At 35.5% G+C, this 25,334-nt stretch overlaps 2 protein-coding genes and 1 pseudogene across 2 annotated transcripts; 2 read left to right on the top strand and 1 right to left on the bottom strand.

The window, feature by feature from the left end:
• Nucleotides 1-43: 43 nt before the first annotated feature.
• On the top strand, nucleotides 44-5,466 carry LOC126695301 (uncharacterized). Its single transcript, XM_050391992.1, has 6 exons — nucleotides 44-410; nucleotides 2,512-3,266; nucleotides 3,358-3,444; nucleotides 3,535-3,765; nucleotides 3,871-3,930; nucleotides 4,046-5,466. Exons 2-5 carry the CDS (start codon nucleotides 2,940-2,942, stop codon nucleotides 3,928-3,930), a joined length of 705 nt encoding a protein of 234 aa, XP_050247949.1. The 5' UTR covers nucleotides 44-410; nucleotides 2,512-2,939; the 3' UTR covers nucleotides 4,046-5,466.
• On the top strand, nucleotides 888-2,894 carry LOC126696200 (protein FAR-RED IMPAIRED RESPONSE 1-like). The gene has a single exon (XM_050392975.1). The coding sequence runs from the start codon at nucleotides 888-890 to the stop codon at nucleotides 2,892-2,894; it is 2,007 nt and encodes a 668-aa protein (XP_050248932.1).
• Nucleotides 5,467-9,403: 3,937 nt separating the features above from the next.
• Nucleotides 9,404-21,938, bottom strand: LOC126696198 (lysM domain receptor-like kinase 3; annotated as a pseudogene).
• Nucleotides 21,939-25,334: the final 3,396 nt, after the last annotated feature.

Below are 25,334 nucleotides of genomic sequence, written 5' to 3'. Positions count from 1 at the left end.
CTTTCACATGTGGCAAGCCACCTCAGCACCTTGGGCCCACCAACATACCACAGCATCAGAATTACCCAATCACTTAAAGCCTGAGCGCCAAAACAAATTTCATAGTAAACATTACTCCTTTAGTCTTCTTCTCCCTCCCTCCGTGAAAAAGCTTGAGCGCCAAAACAGATTGCAGCTGCTGGAGTATTGGAACTACAGTGCGAAAATGAAAAAATCACTCCGGAAAACACCATCCTACACCAGAAAATAAAAACCCAACCGTGAAAAACATAACCTCTTCACCGAAAAACCAAAACCCACCGCTCCCCAAACCCGCGAAAACCATCGTCCGTATCAGCTCCATCTATTGTGGAAAAAAAAAAAGTTCTCTTCCAAATCTCAGAGTTGATCACCATCTGCCATCCAAGGAGGTGATTTTTCATTCCGCTTTTCCTAGTATTTTCTCTAGATTTCTTCGTTACTCTTTGATTCTTTGTTTTCCCCTGTATTATTGCTCTCATTCAGTAAAAATTATTGTGCATTTCTGTTATTTTACTATGTACTATTGTGATATTAGTTTACTTTGTCCATTGTTTGTTCTGTTCTCAACTAAATTGTTGCTGGGAGGTTCCTTGTTTTAGGGTCCTCCACTGCTTTATATACTCTCCTTGTACTCTATTCTGTTTCAATGAAATCTAAATTGAAATATCAACAAAAAATGCAATCTTGAAGTTGTGAATTTGTTGCCCGTAATAACTGGGTTTTCCATTTTTCTATTGCATTTGGAAATGAGATTATGAAGCACAAAATTTTTGAAAGGATAAATTATAATATTTAGAATTATTAATTTTCTTATGATTAAGTGACTTTATATTTTGATAATGTGTTATGAATTATGTTGTATAGGCATGGCAGATGAAATATCAAATGTTTTCTCACATGTGAAATTAAACGAAGTTCATATTGAGAATGATATGATGGAGGGCGATTCAAATGAAGATATTGAGAATGATATGGTGGAGGTGGAGTCGAATGAAAATAATATTGAGAATGAAATAGTGGAGTTGAATGAAATGGTAGAAACAAAAGGGGTGGAAAACAAAGCAGAAGACCCTAAGTTGGGAATGATGTTTGACTCCATTGATGATGTTGTGATATATTATAGAAGATATGCTAAAGAAAAAGGTTTTGCAGTGGCTAAAAGAACTTCTAAAAAGGGGAACGATGGGGTGGTGAGGTATGTGACCATTGCTTGTAGTTATGCTGGAAAGCCAAGGATTAGATTAAACTGTCCTGGAATTAAAAGGACTAGATCTACCAATCCAGTTCAATTGAAACCTCAAACAAAAACAGATTGCAAAGCTCAACTTAGGTTGTCTCTATGCCCAAATGGAAAGTGGATACTTAGATCCATGGTACTTGACCATAATCATGGATTGAGTCCTAGTAAGACCAGATTTTACAAATGCAATAGAATAATAGAACCACATGTGAAAAAAAAGCTTGAATTACACGACAAAGCTAGTATTAGAATGAACAAGAGTTTTAATTCATTTGTGGTTGCAGCAGGGGGACATGAGAATTTGTCTTTTCTAGAAAAGGATTGTAGAAATCACATGGAAAAAGTCAGACGTTCACATCTTAGGGAAGGAGATGCTAGTGCAATGCACCATTACTTTTTGAAAATGCAAGCTGACAATTCTGAATTCTTCTATGCAATGGATTTTGATGATGATAGTCGGTTGAAAAATGTATTTTGGGCTGATGCAAGGAGTAGGGCAGCATTCAAAGAGTTTGGTGATGTAGTTACATTTGACACTACATATATGGTTAACAAATATGAAATGCCATTTGCTCCATTTGTTGGGGTGAACCATCATAGGCAATCAACATTGCTAGGATGTGGATTGATCTTAAGAGAAGATACAAATTCATTTATATGGCTATTTAAATCTTGGCTTGCATGCATGTCTGAATGTCCTCCCAATGCAATTATTACGGATCAAGACAAAGCCATGAAAAAAGCGATAGAGATTGTTTTTCCAAATGCACGACATCGATGGTGCTTGTGGCATATCATGAATAAGTTGCCTGACAAATTTAAAGGGTTCAAAGATTATGAATCAATAAAATTCTGTATGAAAAATGTTGTTCATGATTCATTGACAAAAGAAGAATTTGAAGAAAGTTGGGGCAGATTCATTAAGAAATATCAACTTGAAAGCAATGAATGGTTACTTGGGTTGTATGATGAGTGGCATCGTTGGGTGCCTGCCTTTGTGAAAGATATGTTTTGGGCAGGAATGTCAACAACGCAGCGAAGTGAAAGCATGAATGCTTTCTTTGATAAGTACATTTATAAGAAAACTACTTTAAAACAATTTGTTGAACAATATGAGAATGCTTTGGCAGCAAAGGTGCATAATGAAACTGTTGAAGATTTTAAATCTTTCAATTCACGCATTTCTTGTATAACTATTTATGATATGGAGAAACAATTTCAGAGTGCTTACACTTTGAAAAAATTTACAGATTTCCAAAATGAGATAGTTGGAAGTATTTGTTGCAGTTTGTCTTCATGCAGGGAACATAACAACTTTTCAGAGTATGAAGTACGTGAAGATATATCACGTGGAGAAGGTCAGCGGAGCGTAATTTTTCATGTGTATTTTAATGAGGATAACAGTGAAGTTAAATGCAAATGCAGGCTATTTGAGTTCAAGGGGATAGTATGCAGGCATCAAATATTGGTGTTTATTCATAGGAAGATTTATCGAATACCAGACAAGTACATCTTAGACAGATGGAATAAAGATGTCAAAAGGAGGCACACTAAAGTTCGAATAAGTTATGACAATTGGTCTTTGAAACCTGAAGCATGTCGCTATGAAAAGATGTGTAATGCCTTTTACTAGGTTGCTAATTTGGCAGCAGATTCTGAAAATGCATATAAGAATGTGATGACACAAATATGTGAAATGAAAGGGGAGCTCAAGGAAGGGGGGAATGCTTGTGGTAGCAATAAGCCTATTTCTATAGATATTCAGAATGATTCCACCTCATGTGACAATGGTCATGTAACATCAAAAGAAGCTAGAAAAATTCTTGATCCAGTGGTTGTTTCTCAAAAGGGGCGACCATCTTTTAAAAGGAAGATGTCAAAGGTTGAACAAGCTGTGAAGAAAAAAAAGGAAAAGGAAAAGAAAAAGAAAATGAAGACTATAACTAACGAAAGGAATGTAGTTAACCAAGTTGAGAATTCAATTCTTGAGGAAATTTGTGAGAAGGTTAGGCTATAATTATATTATTTACTTATTTTTTTGGATAATTAATCATTGGTATTACCATTATTAACTTTTGTACTTTGTGCTTTTGTAGGATTCTGCCAAGGTTGGAAATGTGCATAATACAAATTCTACCATAGGATTTGGTATGCTTGAAATGCATGAGAGTTTGAACTTTAATGTAAGGCTCTTTATTTTCTATTATCAAGATGTTGCTAATAGGTTTAAATTAAGTATACTGAAATGCAATTATATTGTATATAAAATGTAGGATTTTGAAATGCAACAGTCACAATCACAGCATATTGGTGATAAGAGTTGTCAATTTTTTCCCCAATCGCTTGTGTGGCCAAACATAAGTGGAATTCCTAATATCCCTGGGATACATCCATATTTTGGCCAACAAAATATGTTACAAGGAGGAACTTTTCCATTTCAAACAAGTATAACAAGTCAAAAGTTTGGTATGCACCCTTTTCTTTCCCATGATAATGTATCTCAGGTATGCATTTTTTCAGTTAGCTATTTTTAAATTTTTAGTGAAATTTACGTTGCTAATTTGAGTGTATTTATTATAATATATATTATCCTTCATTTTATTTTGTAGGGTCATCACTATCAAAAGGTTGGTATGAATCAAAAGAAGAAAGTTGATAACGAATCTTAGGTATAATTCTTTCCCCTTAACCATTTTAGAGATTTTATAAATTTATAGCAAATTTGAATGGCAAAACCCCTAAACCCACTGAAGTTATACTAACTGCCCAATCTTGGACTTGCAGGTTCAAGGAAGCTTTTGAAACAAAGAAAAACCATGACAGACCTAACAAAGGAATTCAGTTTAATCACCAGAATATTGGAGGATGCTGGGATCTTATTATCAAAATAGCAAGAGCTAGGAAAGCTAGACCAAAGAGGACCTCTTTTGCTTATGAAGCTTCAAATAAAGAAGGATCATGTTCTCAGGTTGTGCCAGCAGTGGAGCTTCTACAATTACTGCAGCAACGCAAGAAGCTTTAGTAGTGTCTGCTATTAAAGCAAAGAGTTTGGGATTCTGCAGAATTTTGATCATGTGTTGTAGTAAAGGTTTAGTTAGTGTTTGTAATTTGCAGTGTAGTCCTAACTGGCAGCAAATAACCTTGCTCTCTAACTTGGCATTTCTGCAGCAACAGACCCTTTTTGTTCCTCGGGTCATCTTAGGCTCAGTTTGTAACACAGCCAAGTTTGCTCTTAAGTTCCCTGGTCCTTGTTGCTGGGTGCACCCAGCATTTGTATAGTTTGTATTCCTTCAATTCTGGTATTTAAAAAAAAAAAAAAAAAAAAAAAAAGAATGTATATATTGTAATTGACAGACTATGGATTTTGAAGACTTTTGGACAGTTAACTGCATTTGTACAATTGATAGGTACTGTAGTGTGACTCTGGATATTTGCAGATATTTGTAAATGTATGCATATGTGGATATTTGCTGATATTTGTAAATAGGTATTTGACAGTTGTAGGCTATTGATATTTGTAGATATTTGTGAGTGAGTGTAAGGGTGTGCACAAGTGGTGCTTATATATCTGCTGGGGTGTGAGTGTGTAGGTGTGACAATTGTGTGTGTTAGGATGTGCAGGGGAGTGTGCGTGTGTGTGCAAGGTGGTGCAGATATAGCTGCCAGGGGGTGTGTGTGCCTGCATGTCGGTGCGGATATAGCTGCAAGGATTGTAAAGCTCATGTAGATAAGAATTTCATTGTTTCTTCCCTATTATTTCTCTCTACCTTGTTCTTTGTTCCAAGTATCAATTCTTCTTCCCTTTCTTCCACTGAACTAGAATCTTATCAACAATACACAATACTACAACATACTTGGAATTATACTTTGAGCAAATCAACATAACAACAAGCAAATATTACACAAAGAACAAACAAAAGGAATGTTCCACAAATTACAAAGAACAAGTTTTAATTTTTTATTTGACTTCCTTCTGTACCAGAGCAATCTTATAGTTGCTATGCATCCATTTTCCTCCTTTAAGCTTGTTAATGCCTAGTCCATATCAAAAGAGCAGCACCAATCTGCCCAGAAGTTACATTAGCTCAATTGAAGTTATTCCTTTACTTGGATGGAATTCAAAACACAAACAAGATTTTTAAGTCCATTGGATGGAATTTAAAACACACAAAATTTGTAAGCTCATTAAGAAATGGGTTTTTGTTTTCGGCAATGGATTAATGTTTTGCAAGGATGGGTTTTCATTTTCCGATTTGGGATGGCGTTTTATGGCGTGGGATTTCCATTTACGAGCCACCGTGCCAGTACTCTTGCAAAGCAAATCTAAGATGGACGATGTCTTTCGCGGATTCAAGGAGCAGTGGGTTTTGGTTTTTCGGCGGAGAGGTAATGTTTCTCAAGGTTGGGTTTTTATTTTCTGGCATGGGATGGTGTCTTCCGGGGTGATTTTTCCATTTTCGCACCACCGTACTCCAACCGCTGCAATTTGTTTTGGGGCTGAAGTTTTTTCACATATGAGCTTTGGGAGGAAGAAGAAGCAAAGGTAGTTTCGGTGGTATTTATTAATTGAAAATTTGAAATAATTAAAGTTAAGTGCTGTGGTATGTTGGTAGGCCCAAGGTGCTGAGGTGGCTGGCCACATATGAAAGTTGTGCAAAAAGTTGTGGGAGAGGGTGTGGCATCAGAATTACCCTTTTTAATTTTCACTGAGAGAACATTCCCGCGTAACCCCCTCCCCTCTTTACAATCTTTACACGCGCCCTTGCGTGTAATATAATGTTTTTTTTTTTTTTTAATTTTTTAGTTTAGTGTTATAATACTTAAAAATTATATATATATATTTTAAGGAGGTAATGAAACGTATAAATTTTGGAATTTTTTAAAGAATTAAAAAAAAAAAAACATAAAATTTTCAGAATAAGAATGTTACATGAGGTAGTGGCTTTTTTTTTTTTTTTGGAAAAAGTAATTTTTTTTTAATAATTAAAGTACTTGAATTCAAATAGATAACAAATACAGATAAGAATCAGACATTTGAATACAAATAAGGGTTGAGAATGACGTTTTTTCTTTTTTCTTTTTTTTCCTTTGTATGTGAGATAGTATTACTATTTTAACATTTTTTGCTTTTTTATAAGAAAAAAAAAATTAAACTAAAAGGTATGTTATTTCAGAACTTTTATAAAGAATATTTTGGTACGCTAAAAATTGAAGACGAAACAGGAGAATCTTCTTATTAATAATATATATATATACTATTTGCCAGTTTCACACTATTTTTTTGTTTCTTTTTTAAAGTTAACAGATAATCTAAAAAGTATTGGTATAAAAAAAATTGTTTATCTTTTATCTCAAAAAAATAAATATATTTTCAAAAAATTTTTGTAGAAAAATAAAAAACCAATTGATTTTTTTTTTTGGACAATTTTTTATATTTTTCATAAAAAGTAGTATCAAAACTTTTTAGTTAAAACCCAAAAAAAAACCTACACATCCGTCTCAACATACTACCAAAAATTTTTAACATTCAATTTTCACTCGCCACAACCAGGGAGACATGTTCCTCGCTGCTCCTAAGAAAATTATTTTTTTATTTTCTCTTTTCTCTCTTCTCTCCCCTTTGACTCATTCTCTCCTCTCTTCTCTCTCTTCTTCTTCTTCTTCTTCTTTTTTTTTTTTTTTCTCTCTCTCTTTTCTCACCTGACTCTCAGTCTTCATTTTGTACTTTTAGCAAATCGATAATAGCATATTCGAAAAAGTGGGCTTCATGGAAGGTGAAGAGAGAGCAGAGGGTGAAAAGATCAAACGGTGAAGAGAATGGATCTTTGGAGTGAAAAAGATCCTAATGAGCCTATGAGCAGTTTCCATTCGGCCATGTTGGAGGAGGGTTCGGATCTTTTGGACTTGATCAAGGCACCGTTGATGTTGAAGGGTAGTAGGATTATGATTTTCTATTAGGATTTGAGTGGGGTCTTCAAGGGCAGAGGTTCAACAGAGAACTAGAGAGAGGAATTGAGATGGGATTCCTGTAGTGGGTGTGGTGGTTTTGAGGTGGGTACGATGGTTGCTGGATTTGTGTTGTTTTATGCGGTGGGTGTGTTTGTTTCTGATAATGGGAGAGGTGGTTGCTAGGTTTGTGTTTATTTTTAGTTTGATTTTTGCAGTGGTGTGGTGGTTTTGGTTTGGGTTTTCGGTGAAAAGGAATGTGAAAATTTTTTATTTTGCTTGGTGGTGTTGCTGAAGGAGATTCAACTAGGTTGCAAAAGGAGGTTTTGTAAAGCCTAGTATGCTTGTGACTTTTGGTCCCGTTAAGCAATGGTTTTTCACATAACATTTATGTTGGTTTTATTCCATGACAAAAAGTGTTGTAATTTCATTAATTTATTTCTTTATATTTTGTGGGATTTAATTGTAATAGGTTTAGTCTTAAGTGATGAAGATTTTATCAAGACAGTTGAAGTCACATGAGGAGTACATGTTGGAAGTTGAAGAGTCAGTGTATTTCGCGAGTAATCTCGTGACTTGGCTAACTCTCGAGATGACTTGCGAAATGCACTAACAGCTGGGATTTTAAGTGTGACTCTTATACCCTTCACCCATACTATATATATTCTCATTACCCATAAAATTGTAAAGAAGCTATTCAGAAGAAAAACCCTAGAGAGTGGTTTTCACAACACCCATCTTTTAGAAAGAGCTACTCACCCTCAAAAGAGAAATCCTTGTAGTCTCTACCCCTTCCCCTCTTCCATTGTCATACATTGAAAAGAGATTTGTACCCAAAAACAGTTCACACTCAATTTAAGTATAGAAAGTGTTTTGGAGCTTGGGAAGTATTGGGTCTTTGCCAAAATAAGCCGGTGAGGTTTGGTGATGCAATCGGGCTGTATTGCGGGATCCAGAAAGCTAGTGAAGATAAGATTCCGAGAAGTCCGTTGGTAGTTGGAGCTTGGACGACTCAAGTATTTTGGGTAGATTAGGGTTAAAGGGTCTTTTTGGTTATCCTTGCACTCAAACTTATTCACTAGTAGATCATTTCAACTTGGAAGGCCGTTGAGAGGTTTTTACACCGAGTTCTTCAGTTTTCCTCTTCGATAACATATTGCCGTGTTATCTTGGGTTTGTTATCCTTTTCCCTATTTCCCTTTACATATTTGCCTTGCAATTATATGTTCATCCATGCAATTGTTGAATGCTTTGATTGATTAATTTGTTAATCACGTATATTCCACATTAAGTATGTTAAGCATAAAATTAATCAAGTAGTAATTAAGAATTAGGGGTCTAAACAAGTTTTAGTAGTTTTACTATTGAGCTTTCAGGTCCCACCAGGCTAACCATTGAAGTTAAGTCCGTTGAAATGCATCATGAGGCTTTCCTAGAGGCTCTTCTTGGTGACAATGTTGGCTTCAATGTTAAGAAACTTCACCTCTCAAATTGTTGGGTTGTTGGGAAAGGGTTGGGGTTTGGGGAAGATAAATAGGAAAAAGAAAAAGAAAATAGAATGCTAATTTGTTTATTATTTTGTAGAGAGGGAAAAAATAATATTTAAATAAAGTGGAGAAACAAATATTGAGGCCGATGCATTCCCCTTTGGATATAGGTTTGTTAAACTAGAAAAAGTGAAGTTTTTGGATTAGTGTAGTTAAACTTTTGTAGAGGCCGATGTGAATGCTCTAAGGGCATCCATTACTAGGCCCCTATTTCAAATAATCCAACTTTTAATTTTTTAAAAAAATAGGCTAGTTTTTAACTTTTTGTCTCACCAAATAAACTACTGTAAATAAGCAAGTCCACCAAAACAATTTTACAACAAATCTTAGATGGTGACAAGTCCACTGTTGACATAACTTTTTTATTCACTAGTAACAATCTGTTACTAAAAATTGTTGTGAAATGTTATGGACATAGAGCAAACATTGTCGCCCCAATACTAAGTCAAGAGTACCACTCGAAGTTCCCCACTTTTCGAACTATTCAATCAGAGAGAGAGAGAGAGAGAGAGAGAGAGAGAAATCCACTCCATGATGTCTGTTTTATATCATTAGATCAAGATACTATTAGATGATTTTTGGTGAAAATGAAATTCAAATCCCAAGTCCTGTGTTGGTAATATGAGACTTACATTAATTGTGCCAATTGAAACTTACAACATTTTTCATATTTTGATTAGGACAAAGTTTAAACACAATTCTAACTAAAAAAAAATTGACATGATTACAATTTACAAACCCGTTCCATAATTTTTAGTTATAACATTTATTAACACTTGAACCAAGTAAAAAATTTTACCCCTAAAAAAATAAAAAAAAATAAAAAGAGTTAAAAGTATCACACATCTTCAAAACACAATAAATATGGTCTGGTTTAAACAAAAAAATCTCTCTTAATGCTATTTTTTTTTTTCTCTACAGATTCTACCTTCCCCGAACTATATTGAAGAGATTTTGTTTTTCATACAAGGAGCCTATATCCCAATCGTCAGTAGCAGATGTTAGCGTCATCAGGGCAACTACAATAGACTTCATAGTCGGCCGTAATTGAGGATTCGCATGTGTGCATGCTTTGGCAAGCTGAGCCATCTGCAACCAAAACAGTCACAAAAAAATTTATTAGAATCGGAATCATTAAGTTTAACTTGATAGATTGTTCTTTCAGAAAATCTTTTACCTTGAGGACTGAGTCCAGTGGGTATCATCTCCAAGCCTAGGGTCAGCTAGTTTGCGAAGGCCTTCTGTAGGGTCAGGCTGATTAAGAACATCATCAAACTGTAAAACAGAAAAGGGCAGTAAGCTCAGGTTGCTTTCTTAAAGCTTATGAGTAGCATTTGACAGGAGGAAGTGTAAGCTTCAGGATGATGCACAAAAATCATCAGTGAGTTGATCGTTCACACACGCGCCAATGAATGTACCTGAAGAACAAAAGAGAAGAACCAAGGTGGGTATTGGCCAAGGACCCTCCAAAGGTTAATTCAGTGATAGAAGAATTTTCAAGAACTTAAGAGTGCAAGAGTTAGGGAGAATTCGCGTACCTCAAGAAGGGTAAGGTTTGTGGTTTATATAGTAGTAGAGAGTTGACCCGAATCTCTTGATGCAGGGGGTTTCCTTGTAGAGAGAAGAATCCAAGATACTCGGGATCGTTTTTCCATATAAAGGAGATCTGATTGCATGGTAGGATCTTTGGTCGTGATGTGCAAGTAATTTCCATGCAAGGATGTGTGGGTGGGCCCCACGTAAACCTCATGGAAAAACTAGGGGATAGATCGTCGGGATTGGGAATTGCTCGATCCATCAGCCCATGGGTCGGTCATCCCCTTTTGGGGTCGCCAGGAAGGTTCGGCACCCCCATACCGATCAGTCAAAAATCATCCTCATCACTTCATATAAAGCTATTGGCAAAAAAGAAAAAAAGTGATACGAGTGTAAGTGGAGGAATGGCAAGGAGGTTTACCATGTTGGCAAGGCCTTTTGATTCAACATTGAATTCATTCGTCTTGCACACAGCTTGTCTTGCAGAGATAAGTTCATAAACAACAACCCCAAAAGCATAGACATCTATTTTGGGAAAAGATTAGTCCCATTTCCATGTGGATCCTGAACCTGTTTGTTGGTCAGCTAGTAATACAAACAAATAAATAAAAATCCAGGACAGGGCCTGTTGCAATTCTAAAGGCATGCCAACAACCATTCACGATCTCAAATGAATTTTCAGAAAGCAGCAGGCCAAAACAACTAATTCCGGTTTTGTATATATGGGACAGTACTAAACAATTATTTACAATCTAATGGCCCTATTAGTCATAAATTTATATACTGGGGGGAAAACTATCAGAAGCATTTTAGAATAGCCAATTGTAGAGATACTGTTCTTCACACATTCTGATAGCTTACATCTGGTAAGTCAACCAAAGTACAATGTCAGATACCATCAATACTGAAGGTTTAAGCGCATACCGACATCCTAAGTAGATGAAAAAAACATTATCTTACTCTGGTGATATGTATCCAAATGTACCCACGAGACGTGTGGGGAATGATATACTTCCAACAACTTCTGTGAGTTTTGCTAATCCGAAATCTGCAACCTGCAACATTTGTATGTCAGTACCAAATGTGAGAAGGCTTTAAGCTCCATACTGACAATAGAGGTACAAATACAACCTTCGCGTTGAAGTTTTTGTCTATCAATATATTTGCTGATTTAATATCACGATGGATGTAAACTGGGTCAGTATGCTCATGAATATATTCAAGACCTCTTGCTGAATCCAGAGCTATTTGCACCCTAGCAGACCATGGCAGGGAGTGCTTATTCCCTGTGAACAATTAAACATAATTCTTACCATTTCTTTGAAAGCAATGATGCTAAAATAGATCTCCACAGTGCACATGTATGCTCACCTGAGCCACGCAAATGTTGGCCTAAGTTTCCATTCTCAATGAACTCATAGACTAGAAAAAGAGAACCCTCAACGCAATATCCAATCAAGCGCACCTGCAGTGATTGTAAGTAATGCATGGTATCTGGAAGTTTAGAAGTAACCAAATCTCATAAAACTCATTCATCCTTGAGAGAAAAAAAGCACAACTGCATTGCTTGCATAACCTGACCAAGGAATTATATAGGCAGGGGACTTAGAAAAATTGTCCCAGACAAAAGATTTTATTTATCAGGTGGTTACTTTACATGAATAAAAAACGTTTTTAATTTTTTTTTTTTTAAATAAAGCTTTTTACAAGGTTCAAATAATCTCTTCTGAAAATAATCTCCTCTGATAATTAATCCATAAGGTCTTACTTGTAATTTAAAATTCGATGCAACAACTTTTAATTCTAATTTTGTGCTTGGTTTGGGGGACATAAGGTATTCATGATAGAGTAAATGCATAGCTAACCTTTGAAATAAATAAGTAATTAGTACAGAGAAGTAGCGTTTCAAGTCCTATGCAGTTAAGCAAAGAACCAGTAAAATTATCTGTGTTTCTACTGAACGGAATATATTATAACAATATAAAGGCTTAAATTGATACAGTAATCTATATTGGTAGCTCTACAACAGATAATAAGACTGTTCTACAGTCACATAAGCATACACTGGATACTTAAGCTGTGCATGTAAGTATACAACATAAGCTTTTGGTCTTTGACAAAAAGGGCCAATTGTGCCTCACTTGGGAACCATGTGAAATTCAGTATCAGGTTTAGATGAATGCAATGATATGATGATATTGATATTCTCTGAAAAAAATAAGACAGGCATGCACTTCTAGACAGCTTTCTAGCTGATGCCAGCAATTTTTCTTTGGTAAGTAACATGCCAGAGATTATCCAAACTAATTAATTAGATAAAATATCAGTTATATCTATTTGCAGAAAGAAAAAACATTTTCATTCAAATTTCATCTTCTCAAGCAATGATCATATTCACTTGTTGTTGGGAAAAAAAGTGTATTACCAGGTTCAAGTGATAAACACGTGTTAGAACCTTTAATTCAGCAAGAAACTCTTTTTGATGCTTGCATATCCATCTTCTTGATTGCAGCTTTCTACATAAACAGATTAATGGGTGATATTTAGATAGTAAGACAAGGTAAACAAAGAGAAACAGCATAATACGGCCAAAAAATATGATGCTTGCATATCTATCCAGTATCCACAAAGAGATTTAGCAAGTGCTGCATACAATTCAGAATAAACACCACTATGCAACTGCGCCAAGTTGTATTATGAAGGCAATGAAACCTTTTCAGCTCTAACCGAAGAAAAAATTAAAGGCTGACTGAATTGTTCATACATTTTTCCCACTCAGTAGGCTTTATCTCACATCTGCTTCCTCTCATTCAGATTGAAATTAAATTTCACCCAACTAGTCACAGATAAGTTATAACCATTTGGAGCTGACTCTAAGAGTCCTATTTTCACCATTCATGTCCATCTGACACAAATCCCTTATAATCAACCTCCTAAAATGCCCCAACATTCTAGCTATGTGTGTTGAAAATAGATTATCATTATGAACCTTTAGATTACCTTTCTGAGCTTTTTAATTGGGTAAACAGGAAGGCGTTCACCATTTTATATGTAAACGAATGCTTCACTTCTGCAATACAGTGGGTAGCATATCATTTACTGTAAAGATTAATTGTTCTTACTCTTGAGTCTTGACTAAGAAACTCAGCAAGTTGCAATGCTATGTGATAGAGGACGCCTCACAGTAATTTGAATGAAACTTTTCTTTCACAACCCGGTTATGAAATCAGATTAATGTATGTGACTACAAACCTCTCCTCTCAGTTCTGCATAATAAACTGCACCAAAACCACCTTCTCCAATCTTTTGAGCTATACTGAAGTTATCAGTAGCCTTGGCAAGTTCTGCATATGAGAACTCCACTGATTTGTCCATATTCATCCCTGTGAGCCCTGAAGCAGAACCATCACTGGCAGCCAGATCGGTAGATTCCACTGCTTTATCCAGGGAACTTCCAAGTGCTAAACCCAAAAGAGAGGGAAATCAATCAGAGCACACAAGTCTAGTAATCCATTTGATTTCATTCTATTTGAAGCACAAGCAAGAATAACTAGTGAAAAAAAGTTTTCAACTAATTTAATGTTTGCAAGGAAGTAAACAGTGTCAATGGCTTAAACAGGATGCTCCTATTTTTCACTACTTCATAACTTAAAACTTGTCAACTAATTTAATTGTGTTGGTTAATGATATTGCTAAGACCAATTTGGCTCACTTTTATGAACAAAGAAACTAAGATGAGCATTATTACACTAGTTAGAATATAGAGTAACAATTTCCCAGAAAAAATCAGACGATCACATACCTTGAAAGAGTAACATCTGTTGAAAACTTTAAGAAAGCTAGTGCGCGAAAACTTAAATGCTTTAACTAATTGATATCAATTTTACATAGGAAACCCATTGTAATTGGTTAGGAAAAGGCAATGGTTAACAGTAAGCATGATATGTTTAGAGTGAGGAGTAATATGACTTATGATTTAAGTACATCAGTTACCTCCTTTGATTTAGATTTCCAGCATTTCCAACATGAGTTAAATTACTTTTAAAATTCTTGTTGAAATCAGTTTATGAAAGAATTTTTTTTTTTTTTTTTTTTTTTTTTTTCATTCATAAATATCTATAGAAACAAAGAAGAAGGTGAGGAATGAAGGATATGAATAATAAGTAAAATACCAATCATAGCTTCAGCAGATAGATCATCAGATGCTACTGAGAAAAATTTGGAGTCCACCTTCTTCTTTCAGTAATACCATACAAATATACCAACTCCCAATAATATCACGGCAGCTATGGATATGCAGGCAATAACAAGAGCAGATAGTCCTGCTTCATATGAGAAAATATAAGTTCAAAGTGGCATCAGGTATCTGCTTTGTCATCTCACTATTTCATCTGAATATTTAAGTGAAGATAATCATCAAAACCAATGTTTGAAGAAGGAAAAACCACCTGTTCTGCAAAAGGGAAAAGAAATTACACAAACTATAAGATTAATAATGGATTCAGTGCAGTAAAAAGATGTTACTTTAAGTTATTTGGTTTTGAAGATTAATGAAAGATACCTTAATTTCAGAGGCAGATATTTGAAATTTTGATCTGAAAAAGAAAAAAAAAAAAAAAAAAAAAAAAATTGGTGAGGCAAGATGAAAAAATTCACTACACCCAAAAATTACTAGGAAAAAAATATTGATGCAAGACTCAAGATGCTTGATATCAAATCATTTACTTTGGTAAGATTGCATTTATTTCCCATTTGGCTTTGTGAAAAGTGAAATGACTCAATGTCTTTTTATATCGTCTGGTAACATGTGCATTGTGAAAAATGAAATCAGCTCTACTATGACCAAAATAACAATTTAACCAGAACACAGATATTGTTGATAAACTGACCTTTTCTGATTGCTCAGAAGAAAAGGATACTGAAGTAGCCAAATGATGTTAAAAGTAAAGTTGGTTTAACTCTTCCTTGTAACTAAAGCTGATATTGGAAAAAAAAAGAATAAGACCAGGAAAGGAGGCAGGGCAGATGATTATAATTGCAGGTGGCTATTGTGCTGAAAGAAGGCTTTAGCAGGAGGCTTATATGTTCAGATTTTAAGACTTGATAGAATCTGTGACCGGCTTTTCTTCTTGTAATTAGGAAGAAATGAACTTTTTCTATAATTCATTTGGTGACTATAAATACTGCTGATCGTTCAAATTGGATAACTTTGCCTACCAAAAAACTTAACAAACTAAAGGCCTACTGGTTCATTGTTCCCCTTTACCCCTCTTTTAGTCTGAGTGACAATAAAAAAAAAAAAGAAAGAAAAAAAAAAAAGAGAAGAAGTAAAGCAAACCAAACCGAAGGAAAAAGTCTACAACAGATGCCAATACAGTAAATTGGATGCTCAAGCTCACAATTTACATTTTCTTTTGTACATGTTTGTGGGCAGAACACCTCCCACCACATCGTAAAATGAAACATGAACAATCTAATCATTCCTGTTGGAAATGTTTTAGTGAATAAACAAGTTTTGATACAAAAAATAATATCTCAATAATTAGCAAGAGCATAAAATAAAAAGGAGTTTAGAACAATCTCACAATGCTATAGAATTACGCTACGAAAGCGTTGTCCTTAAAGGTTGATTCGTGCCACCCAAAGTAAAACTTGGTGCGATTGGTTCTCTTAGCCAAACAACCCCCCAAGATTAAACTATAGCGTCGACCTTTGTGATGTACGCACTTCCACTCACAAAAGGTTTAAGAACAACCCCCTATTGCCTTTCTTTAGAACAAATATTCTTGTAGAAAAAATATGTGGGAGAGAAAGATAGTAGACTTGTGTATATCTAAAATATAGAGTAGTAAAAAAGACCCTTTAGAAAGTGTATTATGATGAGTATTATATAGGATACTTATGAAGATAATAGTCTATAGTTATTGGTTACTAATAACCTTTAAAAGCCTAACAGCTATTTTATCAATTATTGTCTAACAGCTATTTTTCTCATAATTGCTCAACGGCTATTTTACTCATAAATTTCCAACAGCTAGAAAATAAATAAGAATAAAAGTGTTTGGAACACACACCCATACCAACAATCCCCCACATGTTACAAACACAAAATAGGAAAGGCAAGCAACTAAAGAAAGCATGCATCAATATGGTACCAGAAGGTTTTAACCATACATAGGATAAATAAGTAGTAACTAAAAGACAATGGTGGAGTTAAAACTCTTTTAACCAAGCTATTAGTAAACCAAACTTACCACCCAAATAACTTTCTTTATCAAGGTTGTTCTTAAGCAGGTTAGCACCTTATCCAGGCCATGTGCCACTGGATTTCATGAGAGCTCTAAAGACCTACCCAAAAAGTCTCATAGGAAGCGGCACAACTTCCACTCACACATAGGTGACATCCATCAGGAGTGCGTGCAGAACACCCCATCCCAACAAGTAAGGAGTATGGATCCATTAAAAGCCTAAAGCTCAACCTCCAACAATCTGCAACTTAATCGGTGGCATCCATCAGGAGTGCATGCAAATACACCCCATCCCAATAGGTAGGGATATGGATCCATTAAGAGCCTAAAGCTCAACCTCACCAAATTCTGCAACTTAGCACTGTCTCACACCATAGGGATGGACTCATCACTAATTTCCTTACCTAAATAGCGGAAAACACGTAACAAATGACAGTGCCCATGGACCACTAATGACCTTTACCCATTTAACCTCTTGCGTGGAATCACCCATCATAGAGGTTGGGCATAGCCACAGTGTTGCAACTTGGGTATCAGTCCAATCCCCCTAGATGTCTCACTCGCGTGCCTCATTACTGGTGGTTTGGTCAAATGGTCGGCCAAGTTCTTTTCAGACCTCACAAAATCCAATGACATAACATCATTATCAATAAGCTGCCTCAGCCTCAATTGGATATGTCGACTTTTCCTATTTCACAAAGTCCAATGACATAACATCATTATCAATAATTTGTCTTAACCTCAATTGGATATGTCGACTTTTCCCATTATAAACTTTGCTCTTAACACGTGTTATGGCAGCCTGGCAATCACAAGGAAAGCAAACAGAAACAACAGAGTTAGTAAATAGAGGCATATCAATTAATAAACTCCTAAGCCATACAGCTTTGGACCTAGCCTTCTCTAAAGCCATTAACTCTATTTCCATATTAGATCTCACTATGCAAGTCTTCTTGGATGACTTCTAAGAGACAGCCCTTCCAGCTAGTGTGAGCACATATCCACTAGTGGGCTTTACATAATCTGTATCAGAGATCCAGTTAGCATCACAATATCCTTTTAAAACAACAGGATAACAACAATATAACAAACAAAAATAAAAAGTCCCCTTTGAATATATCAATAATATAGATATTGTATCTCAATGCTCAACACTAGGACTATGAATGTATCTACTCAATCTACCAACATCATATGAAATATCAGGGTGACTACAGTTTGTCAAAAATATTAAATAACCATTAATTTGTGCTTATTTGTCTTGTGAAACATTATCACCACATTTTTGACCAAGTGCACCTTTAAGTCATACATAATAGGCATAGGTCACATATCAAAGTGTTTAATTTTTTTTTTTTTTCCCATAATGAGATTGTGACAATACACTGCAATCATTATCCTTAAGGATCTTGATGCCTAAAATGGCATTTGCCCTAACCAAAATTTTCATATCAAATTTAGAGGCAAGAAAACATTTAGTATCATGCACAACATTATGGCTAGTTCCAAATATAAGTAAGTCATCAACATATAAACAAATAATGACACATTCATTATTATTTAACTTATTATATATGCATTTATCCTCATGACCATAAATCACAAATCCATATGTAAGCATCATATATCAAAATTTTCATGTTATTGTATAGGTGCTTGTTTTAATCCATACAAGGATTTAACCAATTTACAAACTTTATGTTATTGTCCAAGGACAACACAACCCTTGGGTTGCTCTATATAATTTTTTTCTCCTTTCTAATTCCCCTATTAGAAAAACAGTTTTAACATCCATATGATATATAATAGGTTTGTAAATAGATACAATAACAAACAACATTCTTATAGATGCAATTCTAATAATCGAAGAATAAGTATAAAATAATCAACATAATATTTTTGCTTATAGACTTTAGCTACCGAACATGCGTTATACTTATCTATGATCCCATTCCGTTATAAGTTTCTTTTAAAAACCCACTTGCAACCATACAATTTTGTTTTAAACACCCACTTGCAACCAACAGGCTTAACCTTAGGTGGAAACTCAACCCATTCCAAGTGTGATTAGACATAATCTAATAATTTGTTAAAAGCTTCCAACAATAATGGTGCATCAACAAATTTAATTGCATCATAATAACTTACATGATCATCTTCAACAATAAAGGTAAGAAAATTGTTACCGTAACTCTTTTTCTCCCTAGTTCGCTTACTTCTTCTCAATTCTTGAACATCACAATAAGATCATTAGAAGCATCAATAGGTTCATGAAACATATTTTCCTTATTTTTCAAAGGAAACTCATACTTAAAGAAAGTATTTTTTAAGATTTAACAATAGTATTAAATTCTAAATACATCACTATTGATGAAAATAATTCTATATCATGAACTATAACAAACATAACCAATAAATACACAATCACATATTTAAGAATCAAGTTTCCTCCTTTTAGGTTCATGTAGCATGACCTTAGGCAAGTACCCCCACACTTTGAGGTATTCTCATTTTAGATTTGGGTAATATCTTAGCCAACTACCCCCACAATTCGAGGTATACCAAGTTAGGCTTATGTCATTCTCAATTTCATTTTTTATATTTTATAAAATTTCCAATACCTCGTCTTTGGTTCCTAATACACAAAGTTAAATAAATATAGAATTGTCATCAACAAAGATTACATAAAATCTTTTACCACCTCTAATCATTGTGTGTTTTAAATCATCCAAAATGCTATGGACCAAACTAAGGAGTTTGGTTCCTCTTATTATAGATTTGCAAGGTTTTTTTTTATTTATTTATTTCAAATTCACAAAAACCTATCCACCATCTCAAAACAACACATATAGCCAATAAAAATATGTATATATAATTTTTCAATATCACTCTTGTACTTGAGGGATAAAAGGAATATTTATTCCCACTAAATCTTATCCATTAGCCCAAAATACTAGTTGGATCATTTTATTATTTATATATAAAGAAATTTTTAATTATTTTCCATAATTTCTCATTTCATATATTTGTGTCAACAGATGTAAAAATAATAGCTTTTGTACATAGAGCTGATAGCCTCTAGTTACTAGAAACCACTCTTAGAAATGTCCAAAATTTTACAAGAATAAGATACTTAATATTTTTGTAAAATTTGAAATCATGATACCAAAATTGTATAATACAAATGTTTAATCATTCATAATTTCTTTTTCACACAACCATAAATGATTATTTGAATACTTTGGCAAGGAAGATAATATTCAATTAAATTATAGTATCTTTGTATCTTCATCATACAAAGGAGTATTCAAGATCATATGGCACCATTTTTCTCACTTAACAATAGGAATGCCTTCACCATAAGTTTACACCATTTTTTTCTCTATTAGAATTTTTCCAAAAAATAAAGTTTTATCTCATTTCTCATAAAAAGTATTTCTAACATTTTTTTAAAAAATTCCAAAAAACATTTCTCAAAACACATACGTTTTTCTTCAATCTCATGTTCCTCAGATTTCAATAAACATAAAACAATTTCACAAAATATAATACACATATAATATCACATAATTGCAAATGCAATAAGTTGATATCCACATATCAATACAACGTTACATAATATTATTCACATATGATTTAGATTAGAGAATCAAAATCACATTTGGATGGACGTCATTTATTTTTCTTCTAAAATATTAGTCCACCAAATTGTTTAGATAAACCAGATACCAAAATAAACTCCACAAAAGATATAAGTAATTATATCTAAGAATATAACTACTATCATTTTTTCTTTATAAACATAATATCATATCACAATATAAAATTTCATGATCAATAACTTGTTTATCCATTTTGAAGCAAGAAATCAACCTTTAAGATTGTTGGAAATATTTTAGTGAATAAACAAGTTTTGATACAAAAAATAATATCCCAATAATTAGCAAGAACATAAAATAAAAAAGAGTTTAGAACAATCTCACAATGCTATAGAATTACACTACGAAAGCGTTGTCCTTAAAGGTTAATTCATGCCACCCAAAGTAAAACTTGGTGCAATTGGTTCTCTTGGCCAAACAACCCCCCAAGATTAAACTATAACGTCGACCTTTGTGATGCACACACTTCCACTCACAAAAGGTTTAAGAACAACCTCCTATTGCATTTCCTTAGAACAAATATTCTTGTAGAAAAAATATGTGGGAGAGAAAGATAGTAGACTTGTGTATATCTAAAATATAGAGTAGTAAAAAAGACCCTTTAGAAAGTGTATTATGATGAGTATTATATAGGCTACTTATGAAGATAATAGTCTATAGTTATTGGTTACTAATAACCTTTAAAAGCCTAATGGCTATATTATCAATTATTGCCTAACGGCAATTTTTCTCATAATTGCCCAACGGCTATTTTACTCATAAATTTCCAACAGCTAGAAAATAAATAAGAATAAAAGTGTTTGGAACACACACCCACACCAACAATTCCAACCATCCCCATCTCATCATTCAACAGCCACAGATGATATTGATGATCTAGGATCAAAATACAACATGCTATCACTAATCTAAGATGTTGTCCTGCTTAAGTCTAATCTGAATTATCTACAACAAGATATCCAATTCCCATTTAGTTATCACTTTTCACACACACACACACTCACTAAATAAAATATTCAGATATCTGCAAAAAGAATCATAAAGTAAAAGCATAAAAATTTTATTACCTCTGCCTGGAATATACACTATGCCACTCTCTTGGCTAAAATTCACGCCTGGGTTGTACATCTGCAGCAAATTTGCAGTAAGATTCGTCGCATATGCAATTGAGTCGGCAGTCTCCTAAGGCCTAAGTGGGTAAGTAATAAACAAGCCATAATCCTCCGAAACCGAGCTATTCCCACATGAACAGTTAACAGTGACATTCAAAGTTGAGTTACTTGGAAGTGTTTTGTTGGGGTCATAGCTATTGAACTTTTGCAACCACTCTGGCGTGGTCAAATTTACATAGTTTGTTTTTGCAACTATATCGTACGTGTCATTTGGCCGAGTAGTGTAGTGGAAAACATGACCCAAGAATTCACCACCGATACAATCACATGAGAATGGAAAGTTATATCTTAAAAAGCTTTGAAACAGGATTACATTGAGCGTGTTGTGGTTTTGGATTACATTAAGGTCAGATATTTCAAAAAGTTTAGCTACGGGTGCGGGGTCGCTTGATGACACTGGCAATACAAAGTATGAAGCCAAAGCTACCTTACACCCTTGGCTACACTGTGATGCTTTGACTGTATAACAAAGTGAAACTAGCACTAAGAAACATGTCCCAAATTCAGGTTTCATCAGGTCCAAAATTCAAAACCCCGATCTAGATTTGAGTTTTTCTGGTACCGGAGTTTCACTGATTTAAACACATGAATGATTGAGGAGGTGACGGACAGAGAATCTGAGGGTGACAATTGTTTAAATTTTTTGGACCGTTGACCATTTGTTAAAATAATTTCCCCTACATTTGTTGCTATTAAAATAAATAATCAGGAGTTGTTAAACCTACCATTTTTCTAAGATTAGAGATTAGAGCAAATGAAACTATTATCTGCACGTGTTTTATTTATTTATATTTTTATGTAACTATTATCTGTCCCACTCCTTGATTGTTATATATATTTTTTTTTTTTTTTTTATGAGAAATTTGGAAGAGATTTCATTCCAATAAAGAAAGGAGTACACAGTGGCAGGGAGCCTGCTAATACAATAGATCATCACTAAGAATTTCCTGAATACAAGGGGGAGGGATTCCTTTCCATATTTTTGTTTGGCCTGAGCGTTTAGCTTCTAGAGCTAAATAGTGGGCAGCTCTGTTACCTTCACGCTTCAAGTGATGAAAGGAACAAAAACTAAAGGAGATGGATGCTACCCGAATGTCCTCAAGGATGTGCCCAAAGTCGCTGCCAGAAGCTTCAGAGGTTAAGTCATGGATAATAGATAGAGCGTCGGACTCAAAAAGAGCTTGGTGGACTTGCATTTCAGCGGCAAAGAGGACACCATGAAGTAAAGCATATGCTTCTGTGACTTCAGCAGGAAAACAAGAAGAAAGAACCAGGCTGAGAGCACCAATGGGGAAGCCTGAGGAATCCCGAATGACAGCTCCAATGCAAGAATTACCTCCCCCAACATCAGTGGCACCATCCACGTTGATCTTGAAGAAGCCGGTAGGGGGAGCAGTCCAATGGGCACGGGCAGGAGGAAGAGCAGGGGGAGAGGAGAGCCTAGCATCAACAAAATCCAAGTGGGCTCTTTTTGCGGTCTCCCAAACCATGGCTGGCGGAAGAGCAGAGTCACCATAAATGGCTTGATTTCTATTCCCCCATATTGACCAAAGGACAAAGAAAAAAAGAGCCAAATCCTTGAATAAGCCTGAATCAATGACCTTTGATATAGAGTCCATAAAAGATGCATTTGGGGAAGAGATGCTTACAAGGCAGTCTGGCCAATTAGCCCAAGTAAGATTGGCATGAGAGCAAAGAAATAAAGCATGTTGGAAAGACTCAATTTCCATGTCACAGATAGGGCAGAAACCAAAGACATTTAGACCCCGACAGCATAAATTTAGCATGGTTGGAAGGCCGTTTCTGCAAACTTTCCAAGCAAAAATCCGGATCTTTGGGGGGATATTCAGATGCCAAATTGCTTTCCAGAACGAGGTTTGGCTGTGTACAGCAGAACACTCACCAAGATCTTGATCATCTATCATGCGCATAGCAATGTAGTACGCGCTTTTCACGGTGAAAGAACCTCTTTTGTTACCTACCCAAACAAGCTGATCGTTAGGAAGTCTAAAGCTGATAGGAATCTTAAGGATAGCAGCAGCCTCGTGGGACAGGAAGATAGATCTTACCAAATCCATTCTCCACCATTTTGTATCCTCATCAATGAGGGAAGAGACCATTGGGAAGATGCCAAAATCTAATTGAGGCGAGGTCACTTTATAGGTGGTTGGAGTTGGGAGCCACCTATCTTCCCAAATGTGAATCCGCTTACCATTGCCCACCCTCCAACGAGTGCCCTCCTTTAGGACCCGAAGACTATTATAGATGCTCCTCCAAGCGTAGCTTGGATTACTTCCAATTCTTGAGTTAAGGACATCTTCAAAAGGGAAATACTTAGCTTCATAGACCTTTGCAACCAAAGAAGTGGGATTAGTGAGGATCCGCCACCCTTGCTTTGCGAGTAAGGCAAGGTTAAAGGCTTGGAGGTTCCGGAAGCCCATGCCACCATACAATTTGGACTTACACATCTTTTTCCAACTAACCCATGCAAGTTTTGACTCATGGTTCCTTTGGCCCCACCAAAAGTTTCTCATCATGCTTTCCAAGTCGTCGCACAAGGTTTTTGGAAGTTGAAAACAACTCATTGTGTACGTGGGCACCGCTTGTGCCACGACTTTGATAAGAATTTCTCGACCTCCAATGGAGAGAAGTTTTCCTTTCCAACCCGCTAATTTCTTACCCACTCTCTCCTTAATTTCAGCAAAGACTTGAGATTTTGATTTCCCAATCAAGGAAGGGAGGCCAAGATACTTCTTGTGTCGGGAGTCTTGCATTGGTCCTAAAGAATTTAGGATCTCGTCCCTGGCTGCAGGAGAGGTATTTGGACTGAAAAAGACCGAGGACTTGTTGGGATTTATTTTTTGCCCAGAGGCAGATTCATAAACTCCGAGGATGCTCATGAGTACATTGCATTCCATGACCTTTGCCTTGCAGAATAAAAGGCTATCGTCCGCGAAGAAAAGGTGGGTGATGGCCGGGCAGCCCCTACAGATTGAAATTCCAGAAAGGGCCTTATTTCTTGTGGCTTGATGGATAAGGGCAGAGAGACCCTCGGCACACAATAGAAAAAGCCCCGGAGAAAGAGGATCGCCTTGGCGAAGGCCCCTCGTGGGAGTGATGCAGCCATAAGCTTCTCCGTTGATGATGACGGAGTAAGAGACTGAAGAGATGCATTTCATGATCAGAGAGACCCAATTGTTATGAAAACCCAATTTTTCCATGACTCTTTTGATGAAACCCCACTCGACCCTATCAAACGCCTTGCTCATGTCAAGCTTGATAGACATGAAACCGTCTTTGCCCTCTGTTTTGTGGTTCAAATAGTGCATAAGCTCAAATGCCACTAGGACATTATCAGTTATGAGCCTATCTGCAGTAAAGGCGCTTTGATTTTCAGCTATCACATGGGGAAGGACAGCTTTAAGACGGTTAGCAAGAACTTTTGAGATGAGCTTATACATGACGTTGCATAAACTGATAGGCCGAAATTCTGTCATTCTTACTGGGTGGCTTGTTTTTGGGATTAAAGCAATGTTAGTCTTATTTATTTCAGTCATGGGCAAATTAAAATTTAACACATTCAGCACCATATTAGTAATATCTCTACCAACAATATTCCAATATCTTTGAAAGAATATAGCTGACATACCGTCGGGGTCGGGAGATTTGGTCGGGTGGATTTGGTGGAGGGCCCGCATAACTTCTTCACTGGTAAAGGTTTTAGTAAGCTCAGCATTCATATCATCTGTTACCCGGGTTGGAATGGTGTTGATGACCTCTTCAATTCTGTTGGGAGAACTGGATGTGTAAATCTTTGAGAAATAATCCACTGCTGTACGAGCAATGCTGTCTCTGTCATCACACCAGCAATCATCATCGTTCCATAAGCCCATAATGGAATTTTTTCTTCTCCTCTCCGAAGCTCTAGTATGGAAGAACTTCGTGTTCCTATTCCCTTCTCTATA

The sequence above is a fragment of the Quercus robur genome, chromosome 8 (genome assembly GCF_932294415.1).
Source record: "Quercus robur chromosome 8, dhQueRobu3.1, whole genome shotgun sequence".
NCBI classification, from domain to species: Eukaryota; Viridiplantae; Streptophyta; class Magnoliopsida; order Fagales; family Fagaceae; genus Quercus; species Quercus robur.
Note: the sequence above shows the minus strand (reverse complement) of the source record. Positions and strands in the feature narration are given on the sequence as shown.

Bases quoted from the DNA above. Each gene is read 5' to 3' on its own strand.
- LOC126696200 (XM_050392975.1), top strand. From the start codon at position 888: ATGGCAGATGAAATATCAAATGTTTTCTCACATGTGAAATTAAACGAA.
- LOC126695301 (XM_050391992.1), top strand. From the start codon at position 2,940: ATGACACAAATATGTGAAATGAAAGGGGAGCTCAAGGAAGGGGGGAAT. The intron at 3,267-3,357 runs GTTAGGCTATAA...GTGCTTTTGTAG, and splicing joins TTGAGGAAATTTGTGAGAAG to GATTCTGCCAAGGTTGGAAA. The intron at 3,766-3,870 runs GTATGCATTTTT...TTTATTTTGTAG, and splicing joins CCCATGATAATGTATCTCAG to GGTCATCACTATCAAAAGGT.